Here is a 16438-nt window from a genome sequence, read left to right as displayed (position 1 = left end):
GATAGTGGTAGAGGAGATAAATGAGGTGCTCATTTTGATTGAGTGGGCATAAACTATACCTTCAAGGGCTACCATATAGCAGATTCGGTATATAATGGCCTTTGGAGGTATAGTCTATGCTTTGAATTATCAGTATATAATGATCCTTAGAAGTAAAGTTCATTGCCAGAATTATATATATATATGAAACATACTCGTAGCTGTAATACCTACCATAATAATTTATCTCAAATCATGTTTCTATTCAAAGTACCTCGATAAATCACACATATTAGTGAGTACCAAATTAAGTTTGAGACTTGTGTTATGGGATACTAATTATATATTATAACATATGATTATACAGTCAACAAGATCCAGGTAAATCTGAAAAATATAACGTTATGACCTAACCGGGGATCGAACCTGAAACCTCCAAATCAGGAGAATCCACGTCAGGCAAGCGGCCGCTAGCGGATCCTGGGCTCCGACGCACAAAGGCTGAGGTAAGAACCGAGAATGAGCTCAGATGAGAGAGAGGCGGCCGGTTGTAAAATCTAGGTTTATAGATACTACTATTATCCGAGTTTGCTCCCTAAAAGTCCCCCAAAAAAGCTGGTTTACGCCGAACTTTTTGGAAAGATATTAATTCTGGCTGAGATTGTAGCACTCGGCGAGACAGAGATAGACAATGCTTAAAAACTAGCTCTACACTGTTCATAATCAACAAACAATTTCAATGAAAAGAAAGTTTACATATAATATAATAAAGTATAATTAATTATGAAATTCCAGACACCGAATCTAATATTACATAACTGAATGTGAATAGCAAACAATTTTCTAGAAGTTTCAACTTTGTTGAAACATTATAATTTATGTATACGTGGATTTTAATCATATTCTAAAATCTCAAAGTCATTCGTAGAGACGGCCATTGCTTTCTGTTTAGTGGTTGAAACTGAGCTACCCAGTTTATAAAATATGTGTTCTTAAATTAAAATTTGCTGAAAGTTATATCATTTGAGCTTTATTCAAGTGACTTTAGTTCATATTATTATACTACACGTATATTTTAGTTAATCTACTGTTCAGTCAGACTTTATAATGCAGATTGTAATTTAGTCTCTCAGTCATATATCTAATCGACACTATCGAGGAGTATCACTACATTACACAAATTACATTTTACAAAATTACAATTCTGGATGCCGACGATGACCGTGCGAAGTGGAGGTGCAAAAGTAGGAAAGCGGACTCCAGGCTCCAACGTTCAATGGCTGAGGTAGGAACCGGAAAAATGCTCAGACAACACCCTTTTCTACAAACCAATAAAGTAACATTTATGGCATCTCCTTGTTATGTCTATTTAGTCTAATGGTTGACTGATATTAATGCTATACATATTTAAAGGATTCTTTCCAAAAGGTTGAATATAAAAAAGAAAATCTAAATTTCGTTCTGAATTCAAATTCTGATTTCGACCCGCCCTGCTGCATGCTTTACATTTCCAGGTACATATAATGCTACTAGGGCTACTAGCATGTATATTTCCTGCGTATACACAACACATAAATTTTGATGAAATGATTTATGAAAAATGCTTACGATAATGTTATGAGGGACATACCTTTGGCAACCTACTTATATATTTTTGGCAAAATACAATCACGTGACATATTCATTGTTATTCAACGGAACGTCATGAAACAACAAACCAATTTCAGACGATGTCTCCAACGAGCTAGGGAGTTGTGGGCACAGAGCATTTCTATTAGACCGAGCCAACATTTTACTAAATTGTCGAGGACAAAAGAAACGAAATTATTCAATGAATAGGGTTATTAAAAAATATTCAAATATTCAAATGAATAGGGTTAAAAAGACATAACACATTAGTATAGATTTGATAATACTAATAAAAATAAGTTCAAAAACTAAGATCCGACTATTGAAACAAAAATGCAATATGTGATAGGCAGTAATTGGGTTTTAGTTAAGTATTAGATTTAGTTTAGATAAGTAAGTAGTTGGGTTTTAGTTTAGATAAGTACATATGTTAATGTGTTGAACATAAAAAATATAACTTAGCTAAGTTACATATTACAAATAATAGAAATACAAAATGATGGCTGAAAGATAATGAGAGAAATCATTCCACTGAAAAGAAATTTTGGTCAAATAAATAAAACTTTGTTCTTAAATTAAAATAATAAAAAAAATATTTTTCAATAACAAAATAGTTACCTAGCACATAATTTCAAGTCTCGTCAAGTTACTTATGACAGTATCTATGGCTTTGTAGCTGCTAGCGACATTAGTAGAATGTTTGCTGAATGTGTATTCGTATGTTTCACAAACTTGTGTTCAGCATGGACTGAATTTGAGCTCAAAATTAAATTTGCTATTCGGTACTTAGTTTGGTTGGACATGTGATGGCGGTGAAGTTCATTTGAAAATCGGACTCGGTGACAAATAAACTACATTGCTTTGGAATTCAATTAGGCAGCACACTGGTGTACATTAACAGACTGAATATTCTGTTTCTGTTCCAGTTTCAGCCTAAGTTTCGGTACTGGCCTAAGTTTTGGCATTGTTTTGGTTTGTTCCCTAAATATTGAAGCCATTATAAAAGCCATTTATATTGTTTTTTTGTTTTAATTCTATTAGGTGGTTTGTTGATTTTTACGACATATTAATAGACTTGAGATAAAACTATTTATTCTGACGTACTTAATTGAACTAATATTAGTCAGACATATAACATTTTTCGTTTTATTAAGTATGTCATTTTAATAATATAAATTATTATTTTTTCTTCTATATCTCCCTCAAATACATAAATAATAAATAAATATATTAGGACAAATCACAAAGATTGAGCTAGCCTCAAAGTAAGTTCGAGACTTGTGTTACCGCTTGATCTTTTTCTGATTGAATATATATGTATTTGTTATTAAAATAAAGCTTCCTTGAAAGTTCGTTTCCAGGAATAGAATAAAGAACACTCCCTCAGGGCACCCAATGAGCACACGGTGACAGCAAAAGAAATTGGTAACGAGTCATCGAAGTATAATTTCACCGTGATATAAGAAGAGGTTAATGGTATTGGCAGCTGTCGAAATGATCGACGAGAAGTGAGAAAGTTGGGGCCTTATACCGACAAATCTATTGGAAGAGGTCGGTGCCGGCCATTCAAAAAACATGCTCCACGGAATGACAAATCACCTTCTTGACCCAAGGAGCCACGTGGCCTCGCAATAACTTCTTGTGGATGTCCATCTCTTGAATTGTTACAAATCGTAATGCCCTCAATTATGGAATCGCTTACTTATTGTTACTTTTCATATGTAAAAATATGTGAAATCCGTAAAAAATATACATAGAATGAATACTTTTACAAATCTATGATTTTAATAGTTTCATTCATTCTTTCATTCTGTGATGGAAGTGACGGAACTGGTGATTTAAATTCATATTGTCTCGTGACGGTTTCTCCGTCTCCGTCAATTTCATGTGTTTCTTTTTGCATCGTGTCCCAGTCCCGCTAGTTTTCTTTGTGGCGGTGTAAGCAGGTTGCAATTTATGTATCCCACTTAACAATGAGGAAGTTTGATACAAATTTTCATTTTGAGCCCATAGAGAAGCAATTGAAAAACCAATGAATGCGTCCTTATTTTTTCAAATTTAAATTATTTATTCAGAAATTAGACCTTCACAGGCAATTCACGGCATTCACGACAATTTTTATATTAAATAGTAATTTCTCACAAGCTACAAACGACTGGCATTTCGGAACGACCACTGCTGAGAAGAAATGCCGAAAGAAACTCATTTGAACAGTGTTGGTCCCTATCATGCCAGAATGGCTTACCATTATTATTGTTTCTTGTTCTACTTTTATATGTAAAAATTTTAAGTGGAAAATCAGACTGACGACTACGTGTAATTTATTATATCTATATATTTTAATTATTTTATTATTTAACTTATATCGAAGCTTACCTCAACAATTTAGCCATTTATAGCATTGAAAACTGCTTTGTAATACGTATAATAAAACAAAGTCCTCTGCCGCGTGTGACTGTCTGTCTGTTCGCGATAAACTTAAAAACTACTGCACAGATTTTCATGCGGGTTCCACCAATATATAGTGTGGTTCCTGAGGAAGGCTTAGGCGTATTATTTATTATATTTTTACTCGAGAAAAGTCGGGATGGGCCGCTAGTTAATATTATAAAAAACATCTAGAACCCAACGAATCGAGGTTTTTTCTATTTGTGTAACTGCAAAAAATTTAATTTTTTCCCCTAGCAACTTGTAAGCACTTTTAAGGCTATCTTGAGACCCCTTAGCAAACCGTCCTATTTGTCATCATTATCAGGCCATTCAGAGCTACCATGAAGACAAATCCGGCGTTAACTTGAGTTTATAGCTCTCTAAAACGATTTCCAACTCCTTGATGATTCAATTTAACTCAACCCTCTCAATATCAGTAATCTAATAACGATTTAGTCTGCCAATATTAATTACAATATTATTTCCATATAATACAAACTACAGTTTTTAGACACTTAATTTTGTATAGGTAGATATTGGCTATCTCTTTATTGAATCTGTTTTTATTTTTCTAAAATAATTGTAAAAAAATGCTGTGATGCATATTGTGTTTCAAATAATCTACTGACACATTGATGGACTGAATAAAATAAAGGCACTGGCAGGTCCAACAACTAAAAAACCAATTGTCACAACTTTATTGATGTGACATTTTTAAAACTGGTCAAGAGTGAGTTGCACCTTCGCTAGGAGAGTACCGTAAAATAAGCTTTATTTGTATGTTGTCAAATTCTTTATTCAACTGTGAATGATATACATCACTTATTGACTTTAAGTGCAGACAGATAGCGAAGTAGTTATTTATTTATATAAACTTATTACACAAAAAAAACAAAACAACACAAAACTTTGTACAAAAGGTGGACCATAAGACCAAACAGATAGCATGGTGTAGTGGTGCCATAAAAAATACTCTATTTAATATAATAGAATAAAAAAATAAAAATTTAATATATAATATATATATCGATTAATATAATTGTAATATACATAAACTAAACCATATATATATAAATAATTATAGATAAAATTTGGAACTAAGATAATATTTACTTAATGCTCGCTAAAGGCGACTGGGAGCTCTAAATATTGACTCAGTAATAGCATTCCAAAACATAATTGCCTGCACTTGTAACGCCTTGCTCATGAAAATGGTCCGATGGAGGGGCATTGCAAGGGATAGGTTATTAGGAGGCCCCTATAAGGGTTTTGTTTTTATTATTTCAGATACAGTACCCAAAAAGGGTTGGATAGCGATTCATTTCTGCACGTATGCACATAAATCACTGTTTGTTTATGAAGTGATGCAAAATGTCAGTAAACAAACACAATACGATTTAGCTGGATTTATTTCACAAAAAACATTTGCTTGACATGTTAATAGAGATAGGTTAGATAAGGACGAATATTTTACCCGATTGAAGAAACATTGTGTTGGACTGAACTTTTTTTTTTAGAAATATATTTGTAAACGCTTTTATGAATAGTTATTCTATTAGATATTTGTTGAGCTGTACTATTCAATTTGCGCATGTTAAAGTTTACATCAAAGTTGACGGTGCAAACCGTCCATGCTGTTCTGAATAAAAAAGTATTATTCTCCCTTTTGTTTATTTGATAAATTCTGTATTTCAAACATTATTTTGACACAAAAATAGTGTAAAATATCTTTCTAAATTGAAACTATGAATTTTTGAACAAATGCAATAAAAAATCCCCTACATTTCACACGATTAACATTTCTAGGTTAATTTTTTTTTCAGCTTTATTAATAAAAATATGATATGCAAGAAAACTTATTCGTTTTTAAAATATTTGTCTTGTTATAGGAACGTCAGCGGGGGGTGGCGAGAGTAACGAACTGGATCTCAAGAGGAGTGACATCATTCCAGTGAGTGAGGTTTCCGTGAGTGACTCCAGCTTCATTCCGGACGTGAACAGCACCCTCTCTTCTGAAAACATGGGTCAGCCGTACTTCGACAATAGCACTAAGAGAGACTACACCGCGGCAGTAGGTCAGCCGGCCTACATGCATTGCAGAGTCAAGAATTTGGCAGATCGAGCTGTGAGTACATATATTCTATACATTATTATATCCACAATACATTCCATATATAATAATAAGAGCACACCCCTGTCGCGTCTGTCTGTGTGTATGAACGCGATAAACTTACAAACTACCTGACGAATTTTTGTGTAGTTTTTACCAATAGATATTGTGATTTTGAGGTAGGCTTTATTATGGTTTTACCCAAGCGAAACCGGAATAGGCCGCTAGTACAATACAAAATCCTTTACGGCACGAGTATTATGTAACTGTACTTACGTTTGCACGAAATATTCTCTGCTTGACTATTTCGCCCACACATAAAGCTTTGCTGAATCTTGATTTTCTGAATATGTCTGAATTGACTTACTCGTCGATCATGGAGAATCGAGACACGATAGATAAACAATAGGGTAGATGACAAGGTCAGAACATTGTAAAAAACATGAAAATATTGATAATTCTTAGACTGTAAGAATGCAGCTGGATTGGATTATAGGAAGATTTAGAGTTGGGTGTAAAGTCCATTTTAAAAAGCAATAAAATTATATAAACTTAACCATCGAAAAAAAACGAAATTTTTGTAACAACTTTCATTAGGAAGTCATCAGCTTAAGGTAACCGCCGAACAAATATAGATATTTTCCTTAAGATATTACTTTAACATGGCGTCACGTTTTAGTGTCATTTAGTATGATTTTATTTCTGTCAAATCTTTGATAGCATTGTCATTAGCACTGTGATTTTCCGCTGGTGTTACTAATAATATAAGGGCCTTCTAAAAGTCACCAAATAAAAAAATACATGATGACCATTAGGTCACGTAGGTTGTCAAATTAGATTTGAAAATGATAAAGAAATTCTGAACAGTGAATTTAAAATACCCACCTAACTAGAAACTAAATTCACTGCCGTCAGTTGAGCGTTAAAAGCTGGCGGCCGCCATACTTACGGAGGCATGACGAGAGGCTTAAAGCACGAAGCTTAAGCTATAATATTAATAGTGGCAAGCTCTTGCCACGCTCAATATTGCGGACATTAATTTTGTCGCAAAATACAGACATGTCCACTAATCATATTTTATATTTCTAAAATTATGAATTTGAAATTTAGAAAACGCGTTTTATGTTGCATGAGAACAATGTTGTATTCTACTTGACCTTTCAAAAGTATCTATGAAAAAAGATCATGCCTTTTTTGACAATTTACTCACGAATTAATTATAAGAAATAACTTCACTAATATTTATAAATGTTTTGTGGTTTGTGATTATGTTTTGAAATGAAATTTGATATTGAGGTAGCTGATACCTTGGAATAACTCATAGGGTAATTTTTATCTCAAAATTACGCGATTTCTGTAGGATTTGGTCAAACAGTTTGATAGATACCATGCCGGTTTATATAATATTGTGTATAAAAAAGTAAGTATTTTTTAATAATCACGCCACGGCGAGCAGCTAGTATATTTATAACATCGTACCTATATTTAAATAACGCTACAAAACTACGCGAAAATAATGTTATTTTACTTCATAATATTACACACAGTGATTGCTACGTAGCAGAACGGTACTGAAACTGAATTCTAATACAATTAAAAGTTCAGGAAGATTAAAAAGCGTAAGTAAATTGTAACATCGTGACCATTTCCGACGCAACATTAGAAAAGATTTCGAGTGACTTCACAATAAGTAATTACTTTATCCAAACGCCTACACATTGTTCGTACACTCAACAGCATATCTATCTACCCAAATCCACAGCAATTACGCCGCTATTGCCGACGAATAGAGACCAATATAGGTTAACTTAATATGCAGTAGAGTGTAGGCTGCTAACTTTTGAAGAGAACTGAGATAAAAGGCCATTAATTTTAATGAAAAATGACTTTCTGCGCACAATGGCCCGATCACTAACTGCGTAACGTACGATGTCGGTTTCTTTGGAGAAATGGAGAAAGGAAATTGTAGATTTCATTACTGTAATTCAGTTCCAGTCTCAGGGATTTATTTTGAGTCTTTATTCAAATATTCAAATTCAATATGAAAGCGATCTTCTTTATGAATCTACACCTTGCTGAGACTTGAAAGAATTAAATTTTCAGTAAATTTTAAGTGTCATTTTAAATACGATCTCGGTTTGAATTTTTATGATGTAATATTTTATTTAATTAAAGCAGAATCGTATCTTATTTGTGCAATGCCATGACATATGTTAAAAAGGTGTCTCATCAATATTTTCATCACAATCTCAAGGTTTCATAATTGATTTTTACATAATCGCCACTAAAAGAAAGCTATCCAAAATTTTAATCAAATTTGATGTGCCAATAGTCGATTTGCAACAGTTCATGTTTTAAACTTTTTCAGTCTTAAAAACTCCCTTGTATTGTATTTAACTGAGGAGTTAAATACAATGAATAATAGAAAGGAGAGAGATTTTAATTTATATGTACTCTATATATTTCTATGTTACTCGCTCTTTCATATACACGTGTTCACACTTTGAAGCCCCGTGTAAAGATCCACTTTAAAATGTTGAAGAAGAAAACTTTTTGTACGGGACCCGTTATAAAACTGCTCCTATTCTATGGAATTTTTATTAAGCTATGTATTGCTGTGTTTGAGAAGTGAAGAAAACTAATAATTTATATCTTATCCGCGTTTGTACCCGGATAAATTATTAGTTTACACTTATTTTATAATTACAAGCATTTTCATTCGTTTATTTATGACTCAGCACACAAAAGAAAGAATAAAAAAGTTCGTAAAACACAGAACAAGGTATCAAGCGGTCTATGTGTTATTTTACTGTTCTGTTACGAAGAACATAAATATTTTATGGCACAATATGTGCCCTGTTCAGATTTTTTATTCCATTATTAAACATAAATATTATATGCGTAAAAACCTTTCTCAGGAAAATAAGACGAGCTGTGTTTTTTTATCTAACTAAGGACTCAAACAATAAATTGTGTAGGAACTACTTTAATCAATTTTCTGTACTGTACTGTAAAACATTGTAGACGTTTTTGTATATATGATATCTCTGTGCGTGCATATTTGTTTACTGTCAGTCAAGTTTTGTTTAAATTAACAAAATTATATTAAATAATATAATTATATTATATAAAATTACTAACATAATTTTAAGTAAAATTGTTACTAACCTTTAGGATCGAAGTTATCTGAATAAACAGTTATTATTATTTTTTAGTTTTAAAACTAAATATTTTTTTTGCAATAAAAAAGCTAATCAAAAATCTGCGATATTTACTCTAACATAAGTACATAATTTAGCCTTCAAAAATTTGGCCTTCTTTTTCATTATTTTATTGAATTTTATTTTTGTTCTTTAATTTTCATTATTATTGTTTTGATATGAATTGCGTTCACCTTAGTTTTTTTTTTCAATTTCTGTTTCACCTAATAGTTGTTTGTTGAAAAATCCTCTGGCTATGTCTTTGTTTTGTAAAAAAAAACCCAAAAAAGTAATCTTAAAAAGTTTTAACCTCCTATTTATCACAATAATGAACTAAGGCTTCAAATTAATTAAGATGAAAAGCCTTACATCCAAAGTTAACTTTGTCAAGTCGGTTAATTAAACTAAGTTTAACACAATTAGTTTATTTCAATTAAAATCGTCGAAACCTTACCGACGGCCGCGGCAACTTTGTGGATTATTTTGGAAATTTTCATCCAGTTGTTAAACCGGGAATTAGGTTAGAGCTTTGAAGCTCTTCCTGGTTACAACCAACTTTTGTATTTGCATTGAAGGCGGAAATTGCTCGGCATAGTGAATTTGACTAATAAAAAGTTAATGTAGTAACATATAATTATATTCTTATTAACGCCCGACTACAGAAGTTAGTCATAAGTTTGACGTGTCTGTGTATCTGTATCTATGTCTGTCCGTGGTCATCGCAGCAGCCAAACGGCTGGGTTTTGATATAGTTTTATTTATTTGAAAGAAAAGTTAATCGATAGTCTATGCTTAGCTATATTTGGAAAATGTGCGTTCAGTTGTTTGGAAATAGTCAGCCCATTTCTAGTAGATGAGATGACATCTCATCTACTAGTATATCTACTAACAATATAAATATAATCTATATGTTACATTTATGTTGTTAGTTTTAAGCAAATATTTCCCTTACTTTCAACACTTTACCAGATAAAAACAAAAATTCATAGAGTTATGTCGTATTGTTCTGGCAATGTAAATATTATATCATCAAAATATTATATACTAACAAAAAATAAAATAATAGGTAAATCAAGTCATTTATAAAACTGACCAAATTGATAATGTATTTTTCTTGTTTGGTTATTCAATATATCATTATAGAATTTATTTTGTACCAATATAGCCTTATTATAAAGCAAATTGATCGCAAATGAGTAGTGGCTATATACTACTTGCTATTACGTTGAGTGACACTTATATTTTTATGTATAATATTTGTCTTTAGTTATTTAGTATTTAGTTTGAAATCATTATTATTAAGTTATGTTCTTACATACATATTGTCACGTCTATTTTCCACGAGGGTAGACAGAGACTATAGGGATTTCCACTTGCAACGATTCTGACACAATATCAAGTTGTATATTTTTTCGATTAAATATTTAGATAAAATAAATGATAATCAGACGGCGTGACAATCTACAAATAGCTACAAAATACGCACTACGTGTTACACATTTGCAACGTCAAAAACAGCCAACCGCATAAAATGATGTAAAAATAAGCCGACGTCACACTCGCCATTCGCGCCACGTACGTGTCGGTCGTTTGCGTCGCACATTACGCCTTGGCGACCATGTTAGCCGAACACGTCTGATCCCCTTATTATTGGAAGCACCCTAATATGTACCTATAAAGGTAGTGTGAGCATCGTTATAGCGATCAATTTGCTTTATAATAGGCTATATTGGTACAAAATAAATTCTATAATGATATATTAAATAAGCAAACAAGAAAAATACATTATCAATTGGATCAGTTTTATTAATGACGTGATATACCAATTTTTTTTTGTTAGTATATAATATTTTGATGATATAATATTTACATTGCTAGGACAATACGACATAACTCTATGAAAATTGTTGTTTTTGATAATTAGCTGTCAAAGCTTTATGTCCTTAGGGTGAGTGGCACCATCAAATTTGATGCATATTTTAACCGGCGCGCCGATGTCGTTAGGACAAAATAGTTAATGTTAAAGTTGACAGTGCAACCCATACTCACCTCGTACGACATTCACGGGAGGATATGGATTGGGCCTATAATAAGGTGAATCACATGACACAAAACAATTTATTATCTGTAAGTTGAAATATGTGTTATGATACTTTTCCAGCAATTGCATATAGTTGGAGCTGGACTATTGTACAATTAACTACATGTTATTCAGAATTTGGAGTTGGCCTAAATCGTCGCAGCGCTTTCGGTACGAAATGAGATCCTGTTAAAGTGGAAACTATCTAACTCCTTCATGCACACTGTTCATACTGCTTGTGTTTATACACAAGCATCAATAGGAACAGTGTGCATGACACACACTAACGTGATAACACGTTAGTGTGTGGCTCTTTATTGTTTTTTTTTTACACCCATTAAGGTAATAACATTTTTTTTATCTGGTAAAGTGTTGAAAGTAAGGGAAATATTTGCAAACTTAAAACTAACAAAATAAATGTAAAATATAGATTATATTTATAGTATTGTTAAAAGATATACTAGTAGATGAGATGTCATCTCATCTTCTAGAAATGGGCTGACTATTTCCAAACGACTGAACGTACATTTTCCAAATATAGCTAAGCATAAACTAACGATTAACTTTACTTTCTGTACTGCACTATTAACTTTTCTTAAAAAATGTAGACTACACCATTTTAGAACAAACGTACGAACTCATAAGGCCATGTTATACCCATGACCTCAAAGCACCTAGCCACGGCCGTGAATAACTTTTAAGCGGCATAATTAAAATAATAAATCATTTTATTTCAGGTAAAATTAAATTCAATTATTGTGGTACCTTGAGCGACTAAGACATATTTTATCTATCAAAAAAATTTAAAATAATTATTTACTGTACTTACATGTCTGAAAAGATTTATTTCATACTTATTTGTAATCTCAATCTATGACTTTCATATTAATTCATAAATCATTTTTCAAGCAAAGTTGGTTCGGTGTGAACGTAGGGTCATTAAGTAAGTCGTTACGGGCTCGTGAAATCCTCTTTACATTCGCTCCAATTAGGTGTTTCAAGCTAAACACTTTTTTATGTGGCCGCTGGCGCGCGGCCAACCTCCAGCAATGTTGGCCTCGGAAAAACATAACCGTTACTTTAAAATAATGACGTTTAACAGATTTTTTTCAGGGAAATATATTTAATTTCAACGCTTTTCTCTCAGTGCAAAAGTACGTTTTTACTACTAGAGTTATAATTTAGATAGAAATCGTGCCAGAAAACCTTGGTACTTTATATCATTTATTAAAATGAATATTCACTAGAACCATTTTTCTTTTATCTACGACTAGAACACTAATTTCTTACCTGGCAAAAGCTAAATCAGATACCAATATTTTTATTATAGTTTTTCTCCACTTTCTTTTAAAAATAATATAGGTATAGGTAGGCAATGACATGAATGAATATATGAGGAACTGAAAATGGAGAAATAGTTTTTCAGATTTTTAACGTTTTACATACGTAAGAAAAGTTTGGTACTTTTGTAAAAGTACCAAACATTACTTTAAAAAAAATTTTTGTTTAACTTTTAAACCCAATATTTTTTCGAAAGACAAGTTTAGTCCTTTCCGCAAAAGTAGGTTCCGCAATTATGATCTGAGCGCTTATTTTCTTTGCTTTAAACATCGCAGCCAGATTCCACTAAAATTTGTCTATATTTTATTGTATAAATATGTGACTTGTCTTTACAAAAAATTGTGAACCAAATTAAAACGAGGAATTCTGCATAACCAGCAATACTAATGATCTAAATTGCTGTAGTCATTATGACTGATCGGTTTGGAAACTAGGCTTTGAAAGCCAGCCCACTGGATAATGACTTTGGTATAGCTCCATGTGTTTGGACGTTTTCAATCATGATTTACTTATTTGGATAGTTTGTAGTTCGAATATTCATTAAACCGTAGTACCTTTCCTTACACGAACGCAGCCAACCAATCACAGTGTGGCATTGTGACGTGTGTGATTACTGTGCACTGTGCATACATACCTTTAATAGAAGATGAAACAATAAATTAGTACCTCGAGTGTTCAACGATAAAATTAGATTTTTATACTTAAAAATCTGCTACTTAGGCAAGTAATGAAATCAATTAGGCAAATAAGCTTTAGTCCTAAACAAAGGCTTAATGAATGAGCTACCGTGTTAACAATTAACAAAAAATCGTTGAAAAATCGTTGCCTCGCATTTTAATGTGTAATTTATTATAAATCTCTCTTTCCCATACCCACGGGACTTTTAAAGCAGTTGGTTACTTTCAAATTGAGAACACGAACACGCTAAGGAGGAATTTACGCGGCAACGAGAGATTAAAAAGCTTTTCCAAAACATTAATATTATTAGAAGTTAGTTTTCCTTTAACACTTTTCCTCAGCACCACCGCGCGACGGGACAGAAAAAGGGTCTTGGCACTTGAATCTTAATCATAATCCTAACTAATATTATATATGCGAAAGTAAGTTGTTTGTTACCTCTTCACGCTAATTTACTCAACCAAACTTCTTGAAATTTTGTATACATGTTGCTTGAAGTATGGAGAAGGACGTAGGGTGGGAAATTCACGTGGGCAAAAGCTAGAGTGATATATTTTCATCAAAATCGTAGTATCATTCATCCTAAACAGCTAATATTTCAGCAAATCTGTAATTCAATTTAACAATCGGTAAGAGCAGATTCACTGAAATCATCGGTGGTACGAACCAAACCGCATGAGTACACACGATACTAACGCTCGCCTTGGATTATATGTCTAAATTAACTTCGCATTTACATACTAATCTCGTAAAATTACACCGGATATTTTGAGCAAAATACCGAATATATTACTATGGTGGCTGTGATTACGAGTAATTTTGTATGTAGCTACTAGATTTATTTTGGGTATGTTTGATGTGGTATTAACGCATTTTATGAAAGTCAAATCAAATACATTTATTTCGTATAGACTCATAGAGTTTATACAAAGTGCTCCTATGTAATTTATTCCATATAACCCAATGTGAGCACTTTGAAATATTAGTGATGTTGCACGATTAATTTATAATCATAATCATTTCATTGTGGTGGTTAATATTTTAAGAAAAGAGATTAAGAAATGGATCGTGATCGATGATCGATCGAATGCAAAACCTTAATTGATTATGGCGTAGCATAATGACTACACTACAATATAGGTTCTTGGAAAAATGTTATCTCTCAAAAATCAAAGTAAAACCTTGTCATATGTTATGTTCTTTATATAACTCGCGATGTAATAACGTTTGAGATCATTTAAACTTCAAATCTAACTTAAAATTTCCATATCCATAATTTTATGCGCAACAAAATAGTTAGTGAGCAGCTGATTCCTATTTTACTACACACCATCTCATGACATTATCTCATATAGTATTTTTTTTCAACTTATTTTCAGATTTACCTGAATAGCTTGTTATAGTAATCAAGGAAAATTGTTTACACGACCCTTGCTATTAATTAATTAATTAAACTTTGGCAACAAAATTAATCAAAAAGCAGAATATAGTTTGTTAACGATACACGATTCTAGTTACGGGCGTGAACCGAAAGTAAACTATTTTGACCGACGTAAACCAATCTTATTGGTGGGTTTTAGCCCGACCGTAAGCGGGCGCAAACATATTTTCCTATCTTCAGCTCCTATTGCTTGTTTATTAAAACATTTCAATTAAGGCCGCCGACAAGCTTATGATTTCGCGTGGAGAATCAACAAATTGTAATTTAAGACAAGCAATAATTCATAACTGGAGTTTACGTTCTGTTAATATATAACAGATATTATACATTTTGGTCATAAATTCAGCTAAAGTTTAATTGGCATTTGTTATTAAATACATAGATATCTTAGATATCGTCTTGCTGATAAATTACTGTGGTTATGTAGGCTCCAAAACTCGGGGTATCCTTAATAAACAAACTAAAGTGTGTATGTGTGTGATTTTATGACGAGGTGCTTTATGGAATGGTTCTATTAAGACGAGGACCACACAGTTTTGGAGCTTATCATAAAATTTGTGATGATTTTTAATTGGTATTTTATTGCTAATCACTAGTTTACATAGTAATTATCTGCTTTAAATATTCCTAATTTATCCTAACTTATATTATAAATGCGAAGGTTTGCTTGTTCATTTGTTTCTTTGTTACCTCTTCACGCTCTATTTGCTTAACCAATCTTCTTGAAATTTTACATACATATAGTTTGAAGTATGGAGAAGAACATCTCAACAGCTAGTAAATAATAAAAATAAAATATCAATTGCTACAGTAAATAACATAAATAAAAAAAAAGTTATACGTAATAGTTTATTTCTAACAAGATTGATGACAATGATGATGATAATAAGAAAGAATATATCATGTTTTTATGACCTTCTATTAAGTGAATACACGAGTATCGTGAGGACATGCCGGTAATAAGTTGTAAACAACTATCGCCGAACAGTGAATAGTTATAACCCAAGATATAAGTTTTATGAAGGAAAATATATACAGTCGAGTGAAAGTAATCATACGGGGAGATAGCTTTCAGCTCCATTCTGATTAAATGTACAGCAATCATAGTTTTATGATTGCTTAGATTGTATTCTAGGTGAAATGCAACGGTGTAGGTACTTTAAATTTTGCTTATATCTCTCTTGCGATAATCCACTAGGGATAATCTATGCGAGTAGCTTTTTGTTTTAAGTATTTTTTTTATCTTAATTGTGTTTTAAAACGTTGCTTATGTACCTAGATTAATATGTTTGACATCGAATTCCGTTTGTCTCTGGTTTTTACTTGAAATGACCAGGTTCTTGATAATATTTTCAACACGTGAAGAAGACATTTTAGTTGTACAATAGATCAAAATAGGTACCTTTCACCTTCAGCGCATCATAAATCACAGTGAAAACCACTTACGCGCTGGATTTGGTGATACGTTGGTGACCCTACTCGGAAATTAAAATATAGGCCTAGTTCGCATGAGGGTTGAGGTTGTCTCGATGTTGGCCTTTTTAAAACGC

General features: G+C 32.2%; 1 protein-coding gene across 1 annotated transcript in view; it reads left to right on the top strand.

Moving 5' to 3' along the window:
- The window catches only part of LOC128676055 (limbic system-associated membrane protein-like), a 54042-nt gene that overhangs the window by 22898 nt on the left and 14706 nt on the right, over positions 1–16438 (top strand). Inside the window, exon 3 of the mRNA XM_053755987.2 lies at positions 5928–6163. Within this exon, the coding sequence (XP_053611962.1) occupies positions 5928–6163 (236 nt within the window). The remainder of the gene's footprint in view (positions 1–5927; positions 6164–16438) is intronic.

The sequence above is a fragment of the Plodia interpunctella genome, chromosome 15 (assembly GCF_027563975.2).
Source record: "Plodia interpunctella isolate USDA-ARS_2022_Savannah chromosome 15, ilPloInte3.2, whole genome shotgun sequence".
Lineage (NCBI taxonomy): Eukaryota > Metazoa > Arthropoda > Insecta > Lepidoptera > Pyralidae > Plodia > Plodia interpunctella.
This window is presented reverse-complemented; position numbering and strand designations above follow the sequence as displayed.